Source organism: Callospermophilus lateralis, assembly GCF_048772815.1.
Source record: "Callospermophilus lateralis isolate mCalLat2 chromosome 11 unlocalized genomic scaffold, mCalLat2.hap1 SUPER_11_unloc_3, whole genome shotgun sequence".
Lineage (NCBI taxonomy): Eukaryota > Metazoa > Chordata > Mammalia > Rodentia > Sciuridae > Callospermophilus > Callospermophilus lateralis.
Genome location: NW_027510155.1, coordinates 5518074 through 5542065, shown reverse-complemented (window position 1 = coordinate 5542065; position 23992 = coordinate 5518074). Strand labels below are relative to the sequence as shown.

Below are 23992 nucleotides of genomic sequence, written 5' to 3'. Positions count from 1 at the left end.
GACTTTCTTTTTGTTTATTCTGCATAATGTTAATAATACTAGTTTATGTATGTGTAGCAGTAAGATATTTTGTTATTTCCATAAGAGAATATTTACTTTTTAATATGAATTTAAAATATTTCTCAGCCTTTATGTCATGAAGGTAAAATTTACTGGAAGCACCATTAATTATAATTAACTCTGAATGCTTTTGTATTTATAAACAGAATTACTACATGAGACAGAAAAAATAATGAAGGAAAAGCTAGAATTGCAATGTCAAGCTGAGAAAGTACATGATGAACTTCAAAAACAAATGAAAGCTTTAGAAATAGATGTTGAAGAACAAGTCAGTTGGTTTATAGAGATGAAACAAGAAAAAAATGCTGAAGTCATAGATTTAAGACAGCAAAACCAAGCACTGGAAAAGCAATTAGAAAAAATGAGAAAATTTTTAGATGTAAGTATTTGCAATTTGATATTGATTTTTCTCAGTAGAATACTATGTGATACTGTTCTATATTATTTTAATTTTAAATTATAGGGACTCTTAATATTTTTGCTTATGTGTGTATTCCACCAATGGAGAGAGTATTCCAATAATCTATTATGTAACAATCAAAATGAAAATAGTAAAACTAGGGCAGGGAATGTAGCTCAGTGATAGAGCACTGCTTAGCATGAATGAAATGAGGCCGGCCCTAGGTTGAATCACCAGCACCAAAAAAAAAAAAAAAAAAACCCTAAACAACAACAAAACTTGTGCCACTAGCTTGTGAATAAGCCCTACTAGTTAACGTTCCAAAATTCATAGTTAATCTTCTACTAGTCTCTCTTTTAACCAGTAGCCAAAGCAGGTAAGAATTCCAAGAGCTAATTGTCTACCATTGTGTTCACCTCAAAAGGTGTGAACACAGGTAACAACATTGTGGCACTTGGACTAGAATAGTTGCCAAGCTTCCATTGCTCTTTTCCAAAAAGATGTTAAATCTTTAATTTCACATGGATATTCTTCTTTAAGATTTCTTATAAGCCAGATTTTCTCTTTACATATCAGAGAATTAGAGTCTTATACTATTTATAATTTTAGGTATCAAACTTAAGATTAAAGAAATTGATTTACCAGACAGTTTGTTTATTTGCTTAATGACTGAGTTAGCAGTGTAATTTCTCCATTGTACAAGTACATTCACTGATGGAGGAGAATTATTTCGTTCTGAGTTTAACATTACCTAAATGAAAACAAATGTACTTCAAATAAATTTTAAGTATTTAAATGTTGTGGAAGAACCCAAAAAAGTAATGGGTCATACCAAAAATATTTTTGAATCTTTGTGATTCCATGGTCATCAGTCCTTTCTTTTCAAACAAACTTAACCTATGACTAAAGAGAGATAATAGGTTTAATAAATATTGTTTCTTCAATTACTATTGTTTTTATTATTGTTCAATTTCAGGAGCAAGCCATTGACAGAGAACATGAGAGAGATGTGTTCCAACAAGAAATACAGAAGTTAGAACAACAACTTAAGGTTGTGCCTCGAATCCAGCCTGTTGGTGAACATCAAACTAGAGAGGTAAGAACTTTATTGGTATTGCCTATTTGTATCTTGAGTGTGAAGTAAGAGTTACATTATGAAAAACTTAAAAGTGAATAAGGTATAAATCTTTAAAATCAGGACATTGAATGTTACTTAAATGTGAGGAGGTCATAAATCCTAAAAAAATGTTTGTATTGGACAAGGAGTTATAGTTCATGGTAGAACACTTGCCTAGTGTACCTGAAGCCCTGGATTTGGATTTGATGCCAGCACCAAAAAAAAAAAAAAAAAAAAACCATAAAAATGTTGTACTGAAATTTGGAATTATTTCCATCTTTTTATATTTTCTAATATTAAATAAACTTCTCTAATTCTCTACTCCCATCACAACAAAACTGATAATTCTCTGTAGTCACTCTTTACTAATTATTTCCCTTTCTCTTCTCTTTTAAAGTCCACTACAATGAAGTTTCCAACATCTTTTTCTTGGAATTTTATACCCCTTAGTATATTTAAACTGTTCCTATGAAGGTTACCCAAAGCCTCTTGGCTGTATCTAGTAATAACCTCTCTGTCTTCAATACTACTCAACCACTTGGAGACACTCATTACAGTCTTCTATAAGTATCTCCTTCTCTCGACTGCTGTGACACACCTACTGTAGAGTATGGTCTCTCTCCTCCAGTGTTTATTTGTCTTCTGCGTACCCAAAATAAATGAGGGGTGCCTCATGACTTAGTCAGTCTTAGAGTCCTCGTTCTTCCATTTTTACATTTTCTTCCCAGTAATCTGTAAATTGCCCCACAGTTGTTCCTTTATTCCTAACAACTCTGTTGAACTCTGTACTTGAATTTTAAACTGCCTACACTGTCTCCATGTAGATGTCTCATTTTTAACAGATCCAGGATCATATTCTTGGTTCCTGATTAGCATTTATCAAAAAGACAAGAATAAAATTATTCCTTCTTCATCTCAATAAATGTTGTCTTCTAAATCATCTTCTTTGCTAAATTCTAGAATTCTTCCTCAGTCCCACTACTTCTCAGCCCTGATCCCAAACCACTAATGGATCAGATTTATACTACATCTTTTTATTCTTTTTACCTTTATTCATTTCCCTGTGTCTTAGTTGTCATTATTATTTGCCTATATGTGTGAGGTAGCCTCCTGACCAGTCTCCCTGCTTCTACTCTGTCACTCCCACTGTCCATTTTCCTCATTTATTAAACAAATGCTACATGGGAAATATTATACATATTTATATGTATATCACTTATATATATTTCTAAAGATGGCTTGTCTGGTTATAAAGAGATTGTGCTTGAGATAAGGCAATTCCAGTGTGGATCATGGCTATGCTATGTAATAGATGTCTGACAGTAACTATGCTACTTAACCTTTCAAATCTATTTATTCATTTCTAAAATAAAGACAGTAATAGCTCCCACTGCATAGCAGTATTAGTGTGGCCCTTAGTTAACACTTAAATTCAACTACTATTATTTCTGAAAATAATTTTATTGCTGAAAATTATCTACAATTTCTAAGAAGTTTACTTGATTCATTTCTCTTAAAAGTACCTCAATGAAGTATAAAATGCCTATAAGTTCATTGTGATGAAATGTTAAATCTGCTAGAGTAGCAGAGAAGTCATCATTCTCCTTGTTTGTAGTCATTGCTCTTATTTCTAACAAATGTATTTTTAGATTTTGAAAAACAGTGACTTATTCATTGAAACTCAAAAGATAATTCAAGATCTAGAACTTTGACTGCCATTTTCTACTATATAATTTTTTAAAAAATATTTGAAAGTTGACCTATCTCGTTCATGAAATTTTAAGGTATGTTTGAATTTCCTCAGGAACATTGTGACCCATTTGTTCTCTGCTTACCCTGCCAGAACTAATCCCAGCTTCTGATTTTCTGAAGACCCAAAAATTCCAATTGTGAATACATATTATAATATGCCATTTCTTTGTACCTGTTTTATAGCCTTAACTTAACTTTATGAACTTAACCCAAAACTTAGTCAACCTATTATTCTCAGTAGCTTTATTACTGTTAAAATTTAATCCTATAATTATAATTAAGCTTGCATTTTTTAATGTTCTGAATAATGATTGTCATTTTGTATAATTTCCTCCAAGTGTTTCACTGAATAAAGGTAGTATTCTTTTATTTCTTACCATCACTTATCTTTTTAGGAACCTCCTCTCCCTCTTGATCAGAACTAATTTCATAAACTATCTTATTAATCCTTCCTGTATTCTTCTATCACAAAGCCAATGAATTGAAGGCACTTGCATATCAGTCTTCAGGGATAAGTTCTGGGATGTGTCATCATTTATTTTGGATGCAGGAGAACTATTAAGACACTAAATGTACAGCTCTCTCTTTCCACCCATCCTCATCTCTATTCTGGGATGGTGCAATGTATAGGTTGAAAGTGCTTTGTAAATAACTATTATCAAAAGGTGATTCATGAAAGATTTTTTTTCAGGTTATCTTACTTCACATTCTGAGACCAAGTCAGTAAGTACTCTACAAATATGCCATTTTTAAGGTCATAGGTCTTAGTACAATTATGCCATTACTAGATAATTCAACATTATTCCCCTCTTCCTAACTGGAGTCTTAGTCTTAAGAGAATGAAATTTTTCTAAAAAGCGTTGAGCAAAAGCAATATTTGTTGTTTACTAGTGCTGCCTAGTTCTTATCAACTTGGGAAATATCTACCTTTGTTTGAGATAATAGTTGCTATTCTTATAAAAAATGAAATTAATATAGCATTTCAAAATGTGTTTTGAAAAAATGATTTTTGAGATGAATTGAAAGTTATGAACTTTTCAAATTTTTAGATTTTTTTTGTTTATTATATTTTCAGTTAACAAAAGATCTAAAAGAAAAAACAGACAAGTGCAGTGAGCTGCTTCTATCAAAAGAACAGCTTCAGAGAGATGTACAAGAGAGGAATGAAGAAATTGAAAAACTAGAGTTCAGAGTGAGAGAACTGGAACAAGCCTTACTTGTTAGCACAATTTTCAAAAGGTGTGACATTTTGAGTTAACTTTATTAAGTGTTTTAATGAAGAAAAGTTTGATACACAAACATCAGAGCTTGAATAAGAAAGCTTGAGGGTGGGAGCAGATGGGAAAGAGCCTTCATTTTTATCTGAGAAATGCATTTTAAGTGTCAAAAGTTCCTGTTTGACTCTATGAATGTATTCAAACTGAATATCTATAACTTTTTGATATTTACTAATGTAGAGTTTGTCCTCCTAACTGGTCAGAGAGAATTGCTACTTATCCAAAAGGAAACATACACACACACACACACACACACACACACACATACACACACACACACTGAATAATCAATATTTAATGTCTGAAAATTTGAGAACATTCTTATATATTTAAAGGTAGAGGACCAGAAACAATTTGGAGCCTTAGAAGCTAAAGCAGAATTGTCTCTAGAAGATGCAACTGCAAGCTGAGCAAGATGCTATTGATAGAAAAGAGAAAGAGGTAAGGACTTTTTTTTCTTTTGTGTGTGTGTGTGTGTGTGTGTGTGTGTGTGTGTGTGTGTGTATTAGATGTAGATGGGCAAATATCTTTGTTTTATTTACTTACATGGTTCTGAGGATTGAACCCAGTGCCTCACACATACTAGGCAAACACTCTACCACTTTATTTTTAAATGACAAAATATGTTTTGAGTTATTTTAAAATCAGTTACCTTGAAAATATCATTTGAACAAAATGAAGTTTGTGGTCTAAAACCAAAGTATAGACTTTCTCAATTCAGTGCCTAGATTGATCTTCAAGACAATAAACATGTGAACTGATAAGCTTATGAAGGAAGTTTATTCCAGGTTGAGAAGATAACTAGTGTGAGCACTTTGAAGCAAGTAGAAATTTAGAGAGGGAGAAAGGACAATTTAGCAGGTATGGGCTGAGTGAAGAGAACAGTGGAGAAATGTAGTAGTTAGGACAAAAGGCAGCATCTCTTTTCTCCTGTTCATGCTATGGGCATTGAGTTTTTGCTCCCCTCTACTGTGAATTTGGGTTTGCTTGCTTTCCTTTTTCTTTTTAAACTTTTCCCTGAGAATTGATAGTGTTGTTTTACAACATATGAAGCTTGTGCTTAAAAGATTAATAATGAACTAGGAATGGGAATTTAGCTCAATGTTGGTTTGAATCTGCAGCACCACAAAATAATAATAACAAGAAAGTAACTATAAAGTTTTCCTGTGTTGCCCTTCTCCCTCCTTCTTAACGAGAAGGATCCAATTAGGCATGGTGCATGCCTGTAGTTTCTGCTTCTCAGGATGCTGAGGCAGGAGAATGAATCACTTGAGCCAAGGAGGTTAAGGTCAGCCTAGGCAACATAATAATACCCCTGTGAGAACAAGAAAAGAAAATTTACCTTTAGAGATATAATAATTATAACTTTTATTGTCTACAATTAGTTTTCCTAAAACATATAATACTCAACATTGTATAGTTGTAAATATTTTTAAATGTTTAAAATGTTTTTAATTATGTTTTTGTCTCTTTCCATAGAATTTTTCTCAGAACGTTTAAATTTATTTTAACAAATACTTATTTTCCTTAAATATCATAGAAGTATTTGTTAAAAAGTACTTGGAAATCTGTTTACAAAACTAATTTAGACATCAGCTAAAATGACGGTTCAGCGAATGTGTAGTTCAAAGAAGAAAAAAAGGAATCCATAGAAATTACTGTAGTTGAAATGATCCATGAGAAGGATCGTTTTCCCATTTTTATGTAACATCTGAGAAGTTCTTGTTTATTAGGTTCGGAGTTTTCATTGCGTAGTGAGCACATTTATTTTTGTGTAACTATTTCTGTATATTTGAAAGGAATTAATACTTAATGATTTATCTTAAATACTGAATAATCTCCTCCCCCAAAAAATGAACCTTCACAACTGGATCTAAAAGTAGTGGTAGTTGATTAAGGAATCTTGGTGTAGTTTACTAGTTGTTTCTCTTCATTTGTGTGTGTGTTCTGGGGCTCAAAGGGCATCACACAAGCATTCCATCACTGAGTTATTTCCTTAGCCCTAATTCTATACATTCATACATACACACACACACACACACACACACACACACACACAGAGGCTTTTTTGTTTTTGTTTTTGTATTTTGAGATGGAAGCCATTAAGTATAGTGCCAGGCTGGCTATAAACTCCAAATTACAGGGTTCAAGCAATCCTCTCACATCAGCTTCCTGAGTAGCTGGGACTACATTCACGTGTCACCATGCCCTATTTTTTTTTATTATCTTTTGAACATAATATATATCTACTAACACCTTAATTTCCTGAATTAAGTTTCTAACACACATCTACCTTTTACTCAGGATTATAGCACTAGTAGTTCAGAACTATAAGAAACCATAGAGAGCATCTGTTAACTGACTTTCAGTTTTTACAGATAGAGACCCACAGCCAAAGATGTTGAGTGAATATATACAGATTAAAATAGCAGCTGACCTTCATTTACTTGCTTTAAATCACTATAATGAGTATTCTATCAGAACTCACTCCCTTACCTATAACTGAATAATGAATGTAGAATTAAAACATATGTCTTTTAATGAAAATAACTTAAGCATTCTATCCTGAATACTAGGCAAATGTTTTCAGATGTCCTATTGAGTATAAACATAAAGATATCCTTATGTATCATTATAGTTGAGATGTTCAAATACTCCCAAAACCTAGATTTGAATAAAACATTTTTTTGAAAGTTCATTAGACTACATATAAATGTGGGATGAATAAAAAGAAGAAAACAGCTTCTTATAGGAGAAGGAAATATTGTGGAGAAAATAGTTATTTTGAGAAAAGGATTACTTCAATAACTTTTAGCTCTCTGTAGAATTAATGAGCTCTAGTTTACAGATAGCAATAGTAAATAATAGTTAACTTTGCTGAGGGCTGAGTCTAGAAAGTATATTAAATGCCTTGTCCCATTAACCCTTAACAGTCTCCCTGGGAATAGGTTCTGTTCTAAAATCTCCTAATTTGCCAATGTGTGACCTGATCCTTAAGAGAGGTTAGTACTTAGTACAGAAAGAAGGAACTGATTCTGGAACCCTATGATGCTATACTGCCAGAACACTGAATATATTTTGCTTGATAGTGAAAAATGTTAAAGACTGTCATTTAACATTTATTATTAAACTGTTTCTGCATGTAAAGCACTTTTGTTCAGTTGTGAAATCAACACCAGACTTCAAGGAATATGCTATCTAATTAGTGGAGCATATAAGTTTTTTTAACATTTTTTTAAAGTTGTTGATGGACCTTTATTTTATTTTTTGATTTTATGTGGTGCTGAGAATCGAATGCAGTGGCTCACACATGCCAGGCAAACGTTTGCTCTACCACTGAGCCACAACCCCAGCCCCTATACTTTTCTTTAAGAGAAAAAAAAACACTTAAAAATAAAATAAAACTCAAATAGGTTCAAATTAGTGTCATCCAAATAGTCTAGATATCAATTGGTAGATAAGTAAAACAAGTTTAAACCTTTCTAATGTTCTTCTGGTTTGGGTGTTGTAATAAGACAGCCTGAAACTAGAGTCTGCTTGAATAACAAGAATGTTCCATAGTGTCATTTGGAGAAATTAAGGTCTGATGTGATGTCTCAAGTTCAGCTACTTAAAATAAAAATGTTAGTACTTTAAACCAGTCCTTCTCTGCATATGAATCAGCTGGGGATCTTGTTAAACTGCAGGTCTTTTTTTAAATTTTTTTTAAATTTTTTAGTTGTAGAGAAACTAAATACCTTTTTTTTTCCTAATGTGGTGCTGAAGATCAAACCCTGTGCTCATGCATGCTAGACAAGCGCTCTACCACTGAGCCACAACCTCAGCTCCCAAAATGCAGATCTTGAGTGCAGCACAAGATCTCTCACATGATACCTATTCTGCTGCTCCAGAGACTACACTTTGAGTAGCAGGGCTTTTAAGACATAGAGCTAAGACTTTGACTATTAAGGGATGTCACAAGGAAAAAAAGGTCATGTGAGGTGGGGCAGCAATTTTGAACTTAAATAACTATGTGTATGTTGATTTTATAATACTTTGTCATTAAAATTTGTTATAGAAGAGAAGAATAGGTGTAACTACTGTTAGATAACTTTGAAGAAGATACAGTCATCACAATTTTCAATAAACTAACCTGGAAATTATATATGTACAACCACTAAACGTATTTTAGTGTCTACAGAATTTAATATCAGTGTTACAAAAAATTTTAAATAGAGGTCTTAGACATTAGTTATTAGAAACAAGATAAATTATAGTTTAGGACTGGAACTCCTCAGGTTCAAAAGGTGGTTTCACCACATAGTAGACATGTGACCTCAGGACAAGTTACTCCTTGCTGTAACTCCCTTCCTTACTTCTGAAATGGGGTTAATCATAGAATAGAGCTCCTAAGGTTGTAACAGGCTTTTTAAAAAATAACAATATATAAAGCACTTTGTACCCATGCCTAGCAGTAATTCTCTATAAATAATAGCCATTATTTAGTATTGATACCATTTCTGTTTAAGAAATATTAGGCTGTTTTTTTTCCTTGCTGACTTCTCTTTTTAGGCTGATTTTTAAGACCTTGCCTTGCCTGTGCTAGAATGATTCTAATTATGTGATGTATCAGTATATAAGCAACATATGCCCCTTTTCAACTTTAAGGCACTAAATGATTTAAAGTTGGCTCTGAGCCAGTTACTACTAAACACTGCTTCTGCATCTTAGGTTGCTGTTAATGCAACATTTTTGATCATCAAGTAAATATATGTTTATAAATCCATTTATTAAATATTAAGTAGCTGTGAAGCAGTGAGCTAAAGTGACTGCTAATGTCCTCAATCAAACCCATATTTTTAAATAGAGCAATAATTAGCTCTTAATATTCATCATCAGGTTCATTTTTTTTGTATAACCATCAAAGAGGATTATTTTACTTTTATTACTAATAATCCATCTTCAAAAATTAAATTTCTGTTTTCCTATAAGTAAGAGCTCCCTGATTTTCTACTAAAATTATTTTGTTTAACTTACTCTGCAATTCAGACCTAAGGATCTCTTGACCTTATTGTGTATCTCTGCTTCCATCTGCTTAATCAAACCACAAAGCAGCCAGGGCATTCAATGGATTATAATTAGATATTTGTGGGACTATATTAAGTTAGTTTTATTTGATACTAGAATAACTGAATTAATTCTACAATTTTTCTAAGCTTTTCAATAGCAACTGACTTAATTCTAACTGAATTTAACATAAGAGTTAGCATGTGGACTACTCCTTTCTGTGACTCTTTCTGCTTATGGTAGAAAATGTTTCCTGGTGTCATTCTTTAAGGTGTCTTCTGCTTGGGCAAGATGGTTTAAGAATGTGCAGGTGACAGGAACAGTGGCACACACCTATAATCCCACAACTCAGAAGTCTGAGGCAGGAAGATTGCAAGTTTGAGGTCAGCCTCAGCAACTTAGCAAGACCCTAAGCAACTTACTAAGCATGACTGTATCTAAAAACTATAAAATGAAAAAAAGGGCTGGGGATGTGGTTCCATGGTAAAGCTCCCTTGGGTTCAGTCCCCAGTGCCAAAACAAAAACAAAATAAACAAACCAAAAAACAAAACAAAAAAAAAAAAGAATGTGCAGTGTGAGCATGTCTAGGAACCATACAGGTATGACTGGCTTAGAAAACCACTTTCGTTTATTCTCATGAATTAAGCATATGTATTTTGTAAAGCAAATACAACATTTTTTTTTAATTTCTTTTTTAGTTGGACTTGGACACAATATGTTTATTTATTTTTATGTGGTACTGAGGATCAAACCTAGTGCCTCACATGTGCACAACAGGTGTTTTACCACTGAGCTACAGCCTCAGCCCCAACATTCTTAATTCTATCTCGACAAACATCTGTATAAAGTTTTTCTTCTTTACTTTTCATAATTTTGATATTAAAGATAACAAACTTAGAAGAACAACTAGAGCAATTTAGAGATGAGCTTGAAAATAAAAATGAAGAAGTTCAGCAACTACATATGCAATTGGAAATACAGAAAAAGGAATCCACTACCCGTCTACAGGAACTTGAACAAGAAAATAAATTATTCAAGGTAACTATTTTAGAAAAAAAAATTTTCTATAAAGAGATAATAAGTTTTTCTCCTATGTAGTTATAATAAACATTTACTAAGTCCAGATCTAAATAATACTCACTCGAAGAACACTAGCAAGCAAATAGATTTGCATGGAACTTATTTTCTGTGTATAATTAAATTTTTGAGATCTTTTATTAAAATATTTCAAGAATTATTGATCTACATTATGTCTAATTTTTTTTACTTGTACATTGTAGGAAATGTATTTTTTATAAGACTTAATTGAAACAATGTTGTGAAAAATGCCAGTCATGAATACATCCAACTATGATAGTTATTTTTGTCACTAGGATGAAATGGAGAAATTGAGATTTGCCATAATGGATCCTGAGGCTATCTCTACTCATGACCAGTATATGCTTTTTGGGAAATTTGCTCAAATAATACAGGAAAAAGAGGTAAAAATTGATCGATTAAATGAGCAAATTAGAGACTTTCATCAACAACTTAGACTTACAACAGATAACAAGGTATACTCATTTAAAATTGGTTATTATCTGAAATCTAATAGTTAAATAGAGTAATTAGCTTTGGATGCCATCTGTTATAGACTTAATTCAGTATTTTATCCTTTGCAATAAAATGTACTAATGTTGACATTTTCCTATTAGAGAATCAAATACTAAAAGCATAAGCCACTTATGTGTAATAGAACTTCCAGAATGATGTTCTAAATAAGGTCTTTGTTTGATGTGATAAGGGAGGTGTTGGTCTATATTGAAAGTAACATAATGTGTCTGACAAGCTATACAGCTTTTGTGCCTGATCATCTTTAAGTTTTTACCCTAAAATAAAACAAAATTTTAAAATATGAATACATACTTTTCTGTGTTTCCCTTTTTCGAATTAACTAATAGGATTTTGAAGAAAAAAATGAACTGATAAGGGATCTTGAAGCCCAAATAGAATGTCTAAAGAGTGATCAAGAACGTTTGAAGAAAAATAGAGAAGAAGAAACAGACAAGCTCAATGAAGTGATTGAAAAACTTCAGGAGGAATTGTCATATATTAAACAGAATATGTTGTTGGATACCAATTCCCCCTCAGAACAAGAGGACAGCTTGAAACATCAGTTGGAAAAGGTTATAGCTGAAAAGCTGGCTTTGGAACAGCAAGTAAAAATCACTAATGAAGAAATGGCCTTCACAAAAAATGTACTTAAAGAAACCAATTTTAAAATGGATCAGCTAACACAAGAATTAGTCAACTTGAAGAGAGAACATGACCATAAGGAAAAAATCCAAAGTATACCAGATGAAAGTGTTAGCATGACTATAGATGATCTCAGCAAAGACCAACCCGAACTGGAAGTAATCCATATTGAAGATGTTCTTAAACCACCTGAGAACAAGATGTATCTCAGATCTTTTGAAGAAAGCGCGGAAGTTTCCAGAAATTTGGAAACAAAACTGCTACAGCTTGAGAGCTCTGTTAGCACAAAGGACTTAGAACTTATCCAGTGTTATAAACAAATAGAAGACATAAAAGAACAAGGCCAATCTGAAACAGAAATGCTTCAGAAGAAGATCGTAAACCTACAGAAAGTACTTGAGGAGAAAGTAGCTGCTGCTCTTGTAAGTCAAGTCCAACTTGAGGCAGTTCAGGAATATGTGAAATTCTATCAAGATAAAGGAATAGCTTCATCAGAACTTGAAAAGGAAAATATGCAGAATTTAAATCAAATAACAGAAAACAAGATGGAGTCAGATATGTCTGCATTAACCTTGAGAATATCAGACTTAGAAAGACAAGTGATTGAAATGCATACTACTTTGATTTCAGAAAAAGAACAAGTAGAAACTGCAGAGAAAAATGCTTTGGAAAAAGAAAAGAAGCTGATAGAACTGCAGAAGTTATTGGAGGACAGTAAGAGAAAACTAGAAGGAAAAGAAAGGAAGAGAAGCCCTCATGGAGATTTTGTTCTCAAGGTTAGCTTTATATTTGAATTTTTCACATAAATACCCCAAGAAACTCTTTTTTTTTCCTTTGCTTATTAAGCTGATTGGTAATTTACTAAGTCAAACAGTTTTGCTGACACCTACCAATTTATACATAATGGGATTTTATTTAAAAAATCATACTGTTCTTAAAGAACTTTAGACAAACTAAAGAGTTTGTTTGAGCAAAAAGTGCTACATGCATTGTGCAACACTCAGAAACAGAAGAGATTCGAACAGCTTCACTGTGCAACAGTGGGTGGATTTAGAGGCAGAACTCACAAATAAAATTCAGAAATTGCTTGATTGGTCATGGCTAGACCTTGTTTGGATGTGATTTGATTGGTTGATTGCCTAGGATTGGCTGAAATATAGTTGCCTATTATCATTGGCTGAGACTTAGTAGGTGATTATACTCTGTTCATTTGTTTCCCTACCAAGTTATATTGCAGTTTCCTACACAGAAACTCAAGGTATAGAGACCAGATTAAATTTAACACTATAGGGTCATTTTATTATCATTAGAATAATGGGCCCTAATTATATTTTGTGATCGTCAAACATCTTTATTCAATCAGGGTTGTCATTAATTAGAACAGTTCAAATAAATATGGAAACATTAAATTTAGCAAATGTCTTCTAGAATTTCTGTGGATATTTTCCCCCTTAATGTACCTCTACTAAGTATGTTATGTCATCATCTCTTTTAAGTACCATAGTGCACCCTATAATCATCAACACCACAGTAATGTATATTCATAAGTATTCTATACATTCTAATCTTGCACCGAAGACAGTTTATTAATAGATGATTTTAAATTAATACCAGCACAATTTTTTTTTTGGTTGGGGGAGAGCTTTATAAAATGGTCATACCACACTTTTGCAAAAACAATTTCGGCATAAAATCTGTGAAAGTTATGTAGGTGAGATACAATTATAAAAATATCAAAATATATTCATATTGAATTAACATATGAGTAACAAGTTATTAGCTTGGCAAATTTTATGCCTCATAGTATATTTTATTCTTCTTAGGAAAAATTTGTAACTGACCTAAGTCTACTTACATAAAGATCAGAAATTGCAGTTATTTCTTAGTGTATGACAGATATGACAAGTTCCCTCACTTAATAAACTTACAATTTCAAGTACCAGAAGTTCAGTCTTATCTGCCCCAGAAGATTGATACATTGGGATTTTATGTCTACTTAATTTATATTGGCAAAGGATAATAATTTCATTCACTATACTTTTTCTTCCTAGCTCATTGGAATTGCATATTACTGTAGGTAATAATTATTAAAATATTAATATAACTTTTTAGGTATAACTTATAATAATTATCTTTGAGCTCATATCTTTTGAGGAAAGTAATATAAATATGAAACTTTTGAGTGGCACAAAGAATATTTTTATCAATAATTTATAAATGTTATATATATTAATGGCATGATTTGTCTTTCATTCCCAGAAAATCTTTCTTATTTCCTTAAGAATACAAAATGATGATTCTTAAAATGTTTCACTGTTTGTTGAAAGAGCATTTATCACTAAAACCCCTAGGCAGTCAGTCTTGGAAAAGCTTCATTAGAATGTGTAAATGCTTTGAATTTAGCTCTTTTTTTTAAATGATGTATTTCTTATGTTTTCTACTGTCTCCAGACAACTACTGAGTTAATAAATGCCAGTGGAGAAAGTGGATTTTTTGAAGAACTTGAGGCTCTTAGAATGGAGTTAGTGGCTACCAAAGAAGAACTTGCCACTTTCAAAGAAAGGACAGAAAAACTTCAAAAAGAGCTTTTGGTGAGACAAGTAACATAACTCCTAATTCATTCATTTCTACCCATCTTAATTCCCTTTCAAATTGTCCTATAGAAACAAGTCCAGAGCCATAACTTAAAAACTAAATTTACAAGTCTTTTTGAAAAATTCATTGTTAAAAATCTATTCACCATCTCCTTGCTTGTTTTGCTAGGAATCTTTATATTAGAAGAATGCTTTTAATCTCTAGTCTTTTAGCAAAGGAAGCGAAAAACTGCTTTTAAAGAGAACTTAAATCCCCTGGGAAACAAAAGTAAAGGCTAATAAAATTATTTCAATTTTGTAGTAACCTGTGACCATACATACATGTGAAAGTATATATGTGTTACAGTTTCCAAAGTGTTTTTCCTATTTTTCTGAGGCAAGTGAACATATAAATGAAATTATACTCTTTCCCTCTCCACTGTAAGTTCTTCATTTGATGTGCAAGATTTTCAACTTAATTCATCTCTGTTGTAGGTAAAAGAGACAAATATGGCATCTCTTCAGAGAGATTTAAGCCAAGTTAAGAATCAACTTGTCGAGGAAAAAAAGAAATTATCCCACTTCTTAATAAAAGAGGATAAGTCTGAAGTACCAGCAAACAGAAACATCTGCTTAGAGCCACTTCCTATTGTAGTAGGTAAAAACACTGCGTCCCAAACGGACCAAATACTCAAGGTCAACATGAGCAACCAGATTCCACAAATTCTTGTTAAAAATGCAGGAATTCAAATTGATATACAGACTAGCTGTTCCTCAGAAAAAGTCTCTGAAATAATTAGGCAATTTACTGAAAGAATTGAACACATACAAGAACTTCATGCCACTGAAATTTTGGATATGGAATCCAGACATATTTCAGAAACTGAAACTTTAAAGAGGGAACATTATGTTGCTGTTGAGTTACTGACAGAGGAGTGTGGTACATTGAAGGCAGTGATACAGTGTCTGGGACCTAAAGAGGTATTTATTTTGTTGTTGTCATGTGGGGGGAGTTTCCACTGTTGTCAACAATCTGTTTTTAAGCAAAAATTTTAAAAGAAATTTGAGAAATATCTTTTCTTTATACTATTAGAATTTAAGTCTCCCCATTGTATTAGATAATAGAGTTCTTATGTAAGTTTGCAACTTGTTATGGTTCCTTAAATAATAACTATCTCTTCTTACTATGGTAATATCCATAAGGAAAAAATTACAGACTTGTTATAAATCATAGTTTCATTTAAAGTATGCTTAGATTGAGTTTTTTCTTTTTCTTTCCTTTTTTTTTCTTTTTACAGCATTATAACAGCAAAATAGTTCTTTGGGTTCTGTTTTTATTAAAACAAAAATATTTATGTATGTTGTTTCTTTTTTCTAATTAGGGATCCTTGATTCCTAACGTATTCTAATGCTTACAAAACTAGAGAAATATATTCCAGTGGTAAGTTATATAAAATTCTGGAATGTTTATAGTATTTGATTAAAACGTGTTATTTTTGTTTGGAGAGGGTATGTTTTTTTATTTTTGTTTGTTTGTTTAACAACAAATGATTGTTTTCTTTATTTTAGATTCTGGATCAGACTGGAGTCAGGGAGTTTATCTTACACAAAATCAGGGATTTGACACAGCATCAGAAGGACGAGGAGAAGAAGGTGAAAATATAACAGAATCATTTCCAAAGAAAATAAAGGTACTGAAAGATAAATATTACTGAAACATAATATATTTTAGTAAACTTATCCAGTATAATTTCTATGTTGAACATAGTAGTTTATTTAAAGTTATATACTGGATCTCTGAAAAAAACTGTATAGCAAGAAAGATCGAAGGAAGGGGGAGAGAGAGGGAGAAACTATGCTGCCCTCCACTCCCTCCTTTCTTCCAGAATTAGTGACCAGATCTTTTGGTCAATTATCTGTTAACTAGATATTGAGGAAAAAGGATGTTGGAAGTAGCATCCCTGGTTGCTCAAACAATGTCTAGTACAGTCCACCCCATCAAATAGAAGCAAAAGGTAGCACTCACCTCATGCTTCAAATGAAAACAGGCTAAAATAAATGACTTAAAAGAAAAAAAATCCATGAGAATCTATTTCATTTTATTTCCATATTCCACAAATAATAATATATTGTATTTCATTTTATTTCCATATTCCACAAATAATAAAATACAATATATTAAATAATTATGTTATGAAGATTTAAAAAAATAATTTTTATTATTGCTGATTTTGTTTGCCAAAATTATAAAATCAGTCTCAAGGAATGGAAGTTTTTCCCACGGTATTTCTTTTGGTCAAATCAATGGCTAATCATTAAATCTAGGAAGAGTACATTAGCTAAACTGAAGGAACTTAGAGGTGAAAGCTATGGAAATCATAGACCATCTGTTGCAATTGACTTAGCTCTCCACAGGAAGAAGGCATTTAGTAAAGGTGCCTGGAGTTTCTTTTCTGCGGTTGCTTTTCTAAATCTATTTTGCTTCATAATGCTATATTGCTTAATATTTCTCCTTGTAGCTCTCATTTTTTCAGTATTTGGAGAAGTTGTCATAACTTTGGCTTTTGGATTTTGGTTTCTAGGGATTACTGAAAGCTGTTCATAATGAGGGCTTGCAGGTGCTTTCTCTCACTGAGTCACTATGTGGTGAAAGAGAAGACCATTCTATTCAACAGATTTCAGAATTTTGGCTAGAAGAGAGAAGATCTTATCTTAATATCATCTCATCTCTTAAGGATTTAATTACCAACATACAAGTGCACAGGGAATCTGAGGTACCCAAAGAATATTATATTCTTTGTAGCATTGTTATTTTTAATGACGATAATGAACTTTGTAAATTAAATTCTTTTTTATATGAATTTTCACATAAATTATTGTCTGTATTTTCAGACTCAAAAATACATACATTCTTTTAAATACCTATTTTGGTTAGTAGAATGTTTTAAAAACATGTTTATTTGAAACCTAACTTTTGTTATTTGTACTCTGCTAGGTTAATGATAATTCTCAATCTCATGAGAGCCTCCCGGACTGGTGAGGGGAATTTCTACTTGCTCTCCAACATGTTTTCTTAAAGGAGCACAATGTTTTGCTAGCTGCTTTTCAGATTGAACTGACAGCTCTAGGCACTAAAGATGCAGTTGGATTATTAAAGTGTTTGGAACAGTGAATACAAGAACAAGTATCAAAACAAAATTTTATTTTAAAGAATACTATTTTTAATAGTAATAAAAAAATCAGTTGCTGATTTGTTTTAGAGTCTTAATTTAAGTATGAAGATAAGCATTTTTAACAGGGGCCACTAAGAGTATTTAGGAGAAGAACATTACCTTTTGTCTTATATTAGAAAGTAAGAAAAACTTAAAATTAATGAGATAGTCCTCAAACTTGGAAATTTAGAAAGAGCTGTAAAACCTAAAGAAAAGAGAAGGAATAAGATACAGTCACTTATCATTATTTTCAGTAGTTATATTTTATAAACCTACAAGGAGTCATTGCTCCTGTGGGAAATACAGAAATAGGTTACTGCAAGCCTCAATCACAATATTTTCATCAACCAGTCAATACATGATCTTATTTTCTGTGTGGTTGTGTTTAAAGAAATCTTATATGGGGAGGGGAGAAGAAATGTATCTCAGTGGTAGAATGCTTGCCAAGCATACTCTTGGCCCTGGGCTCAGTACTCAGTGCCATTAAAAAGAGAAAAAAGATACCTTCTGTGTTGTATATTATTCATTAATGTTTAACATGGCCAAGAGCAATCATACAGAAGCTTATCTAACACACTTTTCTCCTTAAAGCACGTCACAGATTTCTTGCAATTAGGAACACCAAGCCCTTCACTTGTGGGCCATTTAAAACCATGAAATCACAAATAAAAAGCACAATATGGAAAAACAAGTTACTAAACAGGACATTTGTGTACAATATGAGAGCTAAAATACAAAGGTAGAGTATGCCCTTGTTTAACTTAGCCAGGAACATGTGCATGAGGAAATTTAAATTTTTTACTACTCTAACTATGTCTGACAAAGCAATACAAGTATTGGTTTGAGGGTTACAAAAACTTTTTATCAAGTAGACAAATCTGAAAACACAGGATCCATTAATAATGAGGATTAACTATAATAAAGTAAAAAACATTAATAAAATGTACAGTACAATATAGAGGATAAATCATTAAAAATTGGTTCCTTGAAAATGCTAATAAGAAAATCTTTTCTGGAGAATTCATTACGATTTTTAAATGTTATAAATGAATATGAGATCATAATTAAACATGTTAAAAATAAAATAACAAAATATTATAAATTATTTTATTTATACAAATAAGAAAATTGAGGTGAAATTAAAAAAAAATCACTTATCAAAATTCATGCTGGAAGAAACAGAATACCTGAAAAGACCTATAACAGCATCAAATCAGTAGTTAAAAATAGACAGAAGAAGCTTATTATCTGAAATTGAAGTACCACATGCTCAAATTAATGACAAGAAAATGACCTTGAAAAGAGAACAAGAAATGATAAACCAAACCTAGGTATGTTACAAAACAAACTCATATAATTATACAAATGGGTGAAAATATTTTAAATGGCTTTGAAAGATTTACATTCGACACATTTTTGTAAATTCAAAAAGGAGCACACAAGATTTAATGCAATAGATCTGCACACAGTTTCCCTTTAGCATGCATGCCCATATTTTTGTTTGCTTTCAGAAGCTAAGCCCCTCAATTATTCCTTCTCTTTTACCTCCTGAAATCTTACTAGGTTATCATTAGTCGTGCAGACTGCTCCTCCCTCAGAATAATAATAATAATAATAATAATAATATGTTGAAAGTGTACAACTTTTACATTTTAAAGTTTCTGATATGTCTAATTATTATTTGATTAAAAATAAGAAAATAGTTCTTAATTTTGAGGAAGTCCATTACACTGAAATCTCCTTCAAGTTTTCATATTCTGCTAATGTTCTGCTGTCCTGTTAAGGAAAGCAAAGATCCACTCCTTCACAAAGCTTTCCAGGTGACCTCAACGTTTCCATTTTACCAAAGGGTAAAATCTAAAGGCAGGCTGTCTCACTCTCAAAGGCAGGTTGCCAGGCATCAGTATGCAATTAGAATTAACATTTTGTAACCACCACCCCACTTTCAGTCTCTCCCAACCCACACAAAGCTCTATGCTTCTTCCGGTGTGCCCTGGTTTTACCTCCCTTGTGGTCCTCGGAAAAGCGGAGAGAGAAAAAAGCCTAAAATGGTTAAACCGCTCTAAACAGTTAAAATTTTTAAAAAGAAAACCGCGTGATCGCTAGTCTTTAAATACAAATATACTTACAAAAATCTTACACAGGCTATTTACATTCATAAAAGCATTACAGTCCTGGTACCAGAGTGTGAGGGCAGGAGAGGTCGATCCACACCCCTCAGGCAGTGGGGCCCTCCAGTCCGTTTGCCCCAGGGATGGAAGCATTTGCAGGAGCTGTGTTGCTGAAAGGAGGCTGCGGAAAGTCAACCAGGCTAGGCATGAATCCCATGGGGCCGGCTTTTTTGCGGGGTGGGTTGAGTCCCCAGGTCTCAAAGGGTGGTCTCCCCCTGTTTGCTGTTGGTGAGCCTCCTGTAGAACTTCCTCCAGGAGTTGAGTGTCTTACCTGACCAGATCCAGAAGCCCGACATGATGCCCACGATCAGAGTCATAAGATACTTGATCATGAAGACTGTGAAGTCAGGGCTCATGGGTGGGTGTGGTGGGACATCTCCACCTCCCTGGAGGTGAGGGCAGGGGATGGCATAGGTCTTACAGCTCTGGGCCACCCAGCTGCGTTCCCACTGGTCCCGGAAGGTCTGCTCTTAGAAGTAGCAGGCAATGACAATGGTGGCTGGCACAGTGTACAGCACGCTGAACACACCAATGCGCACCATGAGCTTCTCCAACTTCTTGGTCTTGGTGCCATCGTGCTTCATGATGGTGCGAATGCGGAAGAACGACACGAAGCTAGCCAGCAGGAAAGACGTGCCGATGAACAGGTATAGGAAGAGGGGTGCCAGCACGAAGCCACATATGGCGTCCACGTTGTTGAGCCCCACAAAGCACTCTCTGCTCAGCACATCACCGTCCATCTGGCCCAGCGCCAGGATGGTGATGGTTTTGATGGCTGGCACAGCCCAGGCAGCCAGGTGAAAATACTGCGAATTGGCCTCGATGGCCTCGTGGCCCCACTTCATGCCGACCGCGAGGAACCAGGTGAGGGACAGAATCACCCACCAGATGGAGCTGGCCATGCTGAAGAAGTAGAGCATCACGAAGAGGATAGTGCAGCCCTCCTTCTTGGTGCCCTGCGCCACCGTTCGCGCCCCAACCTCAGAGAACTTGTCGTTACACACCACCCGGCAGGAAACCGGCGATGTAGGCCACCGCAACCGCGGTGTAACAGCCGAACAGGAAGATGATGGGCCGTTCAGGATAGCTGAAGCGCCTCATGTCCACCAGGTATGTGAGCACCTTGAAGAGAGTGGAAGCACAGCACAGCACCGACCAGATGCTGATCCAGGTGCACAAGAAACGCAGCTCCTCGGGCCCAAAGTACATGAGCCCATACACTTTGGTCGGCTCACAGGGCGCGCCGCAGTCCTTCTCCCCCAGAAAGTGGTAGTTGAGGTAGGAGGGCACCTTGAGGGCGCGCGGGCAAGAGAATTTGCCTCGCTCAGACAAGCCGGCACCCTGGTGCCCACCGCCGCCATGCTGGGGGTTGCTGGTCCAGAACTCTGGCAGTAGCGAGGGCGTCAGGGCGTACCTTTGTCCGACGTGTTTTGGCCCATGCACAACTCCCCAGCGCCATGCACCGGGAACTTCTCACACTTGAGCGTGTCTGGCCACTGGAAGTCGAAACTGTTCATGAGCGCTTCACAACCCTGGCGCGCTCGCTCGAACAGGGAGCGGCAGGGCGGCAGCGCTTGCTCCAGCACTGTGCACACAGGCGCATACATGGAGCACAGGAAGAACTTGAGCTCGGCGGAACACTGCACCTTCACCAGTGGGTAGAACTGGTGCACCTCGAGGCCCGCGTCCTCCTGGTTCGTGTGGCCCAGAAGGTTGGGCATGATGGTCTGGTTGTATGCAATATTCATGCACAGCGGGATGGAGATAGGCTGGCAGTAGCCATGGTCCGGGATGGAGATACCCCGCTCGCCATTGTACTGCTGTCCACTCTGCTGCTGCTGAGGCGGAGGCGGAGGCGGCGGGGGTTGCTGCCTGGGCCCGGGCCCCTGGCCAGTCCCCTGGCCCGCCGCCTGCGCTCGGACCCCCAGCAGCAGCGGAGCCTCCAGCAACCAAAGCAGCAGTAACAGCCGGGGCACCAAGCGCCCGGGGCCAGCTAGGGGACAGCGGTGGCTGCCCGAAATCCTGCTCCCCTCCTCCACCGGCTGGGCCGGGAGCGCCCCGACACAAAGTTTCCAGCTCGCGCTGCCGCCTGCGGCCTGGGACTTCTTAGGCGCCTCCTCCTCAGCCATACTTTCTTGGTTCCTTTCTTGGCGCGGCTCGGCAGGGGCTGGAGTGGCACGGCCAGCGGTGGCTACTCCGACAACCAAGGAGATCTCCTCGCCGGTGCCCTCCGTCTAGCCCGAGCCGCGATCCGCCCGCTCCCGGGGTTGCTTCTCTGCGCCCCGCAGCCGTCGCCACCGCCGTGGAAACTTGCGGTTCATGAAGCGCGGGCCGCCGGGAGAGCCCGGGTGGCACGGGCGCGCCGGATCGCGTCCCACCTTCCTGGCCCTTGGCTCGCTAGCTCCCGGCTGGCGGCGCCGCGTTAGTGGCCGCGGCCCCGTTGAGCGTGCAACTCTCCGCAACCCAGCGGCCCCGACTCCCCCCAGCGCCTCCGCCTCCTTCTCCGCCACCGCCTGACCATTTGTGTCAATCCCTCAACTCGCTCCCTCTCCATTCCCTAGCGCGCTCTCCGACCGGTTTCCAGGCGCCCGGCAGTCTGTCTTTCACTAGGAGGGAGAAGCCTTGAAACCCATGCGGAACTGGAGGCTCAGGGACCGTCGCCCAATCGCGGCACCCGCTTTCCGACGCAAAGGGAGCCAGCAGCCTCCTAGTCAGTGCAAAAGCCGGCTGCAGGCGGGAGGAGGACGGGGAGAAGGTGGCCGGAGGAGGAGGAAGTGGTGGTGGTGGCACAGGCACTGCTCAGGCACAAACGGTGGTTTTGCTAAGAAGCGGGGCAGGCTTGGTTGCTTTTGCTTTTGCGGAAGAAAAGGCGAGGACAAGTAGGAGAATGTTCCCATATGCTACTAGATATAGTGAATAGGCGTCGGCGGACTGCGTGATATAGCTTTGCTTTTCTTTCCTGCTCTTAACACTGGTTAAAAACAGCCAAACCAAGAACTGAGATCAGAACACATGCCTCTGACTTATGGAGAGTACGGTTTCTTTTGAGTTTGTTTCTGTCAGGGTTTTGTTTTAAACAAATCGTATAGCTCTCCCATTGGGTTTGGCGGGCTTTGGACTAGCCATTTCCCCGAAGGAAGGATAAGTTCACCGGATCGCTGTCAAATGAAGAAAAACAACAAAACTCAAACTTTGATGGAATTTAAAAAGTAAAGCCAGACGCTCATTCTGCTATTATCATTCTTCTTGAAGTCAAACTTTCTTTTTTCTTCTTTAATTAAGTAAGAAACAGAAGCAAAGGAAAACTATCCATGACATTTTTAGAGAGAAAAACTTGAGAACTCAAGAAAGAAGATGGTGGGGGCTTTTGAGACCCTCAGAGGTGGCGCGGGCCAGAGCTGCGCTGGCGGCCAGCCTGAGCTCCTGGAGAGATAATGGAAACCTTCCTACACCATGCTGGCTGGGGAGAGGGGATGCCCTGGGCTCTGATGGGAACTCCTGGGATCAGAATCTTTTCGGTTTCACAGGATGAGCTGCAGCATGATCTTTTACCCGTACACACAACTGAAGACTCCAGTTTAAAACAAACATATAAACAAACAACAAAGTCTCGGGGAGAAAAAAGCAAATGGCACAGTCCCTTTCGAATTCCCAAACAACCCCGTCCACCACAGCAGACACATTTTTGTTTTCTTTGATTATTTTAAATGATGGCTTAACTATGTGACTTAGTTTTACCAATAAAGTGCCATTGTATTTTTAGTTCTACTAAGGATTTTGACCTTTGATTAGACTCTACCTCAGTATACTTTTCTGTAATTATTTTCTATCACTCTTTAACCTATTCATTTGTTTACTAGGTACTTACCAAGCACCCACCGTGATGTATCTATGCACTGTCTTAGGTGATAGGGTACAAAGATCAAAAAGGCATGGTCCCAACTTAGGGGAGGGCAAAGTACAATGGGTACAGAAATTTAAATCTGTGATCACGATGTGCACCCCAAAGCTGAAAGAGCACAAGGAAGCAACTAGCTCAGGTGACAAGGGGTGGGAGAGTTCTAAGATGAGGCAGGTAGATTCAAGGTGCAGATACTCAAAAGTACTTAAATTGCTGGAGGGGACAGAAAATGTGAGTGTGCCTGGGG

General features: G+C 36.2%; 1 protein-coding gene and 1 pseudogene across 1 annotated transcript in view; one reads left to right on the top strand and one right to left on the bottom strand.

Annotated features, from left to right (window-relative positions):
• The window catches only part of LOC143385979 (A-kinase anchor protein 9-like), a 105060-nt gene extending 86730 nt beyond the window's left edge, over positions 1–18330 (top strand). Inside the window, 17 exon segments of the mRNA XM_077107908.1 lie at positions 207–439; positions 1437–1571; positions 4405–4552; positions 4555–4568; positions 4942–4998; positions 5000–5047; positions 10539–10691; positions 11027–11206; positions 11594–12664; positions 14339–14479; positions 14957–15442; positions 15844–15857; positions 15859–15902; positions 16031–16152; positions 17044–17235; positions 17457–17645; positions 18265–18330. Of these exon segments, the coding sequence (XP_076964023.1) occupies positions 207–439; positions 1437–1571; positions 4405–4552; positions 4555–4568; positions 4942–4998; positions 5000–5047; positions 10539–10691; positions 11027–11206; positions 11594–12664; positions 14339–14479; positions 14957–15442; positions 15844–15857; positions 15859–15902; positions 16031–16152; positions 17044–17235; positions 17457–17645; positions 18265–18330 (3293 nt within the window).
• A 1711-nt stretch (positions 18331–20041) lies between these two features.
• LOC143386014 (frizzled-1-like) lies at positions 20042–21973 on the bottom strand (annotated as a pseudogene).
• Between the last annotated feature and the right edge of the window lie 2019 nt (positions 21974–23992).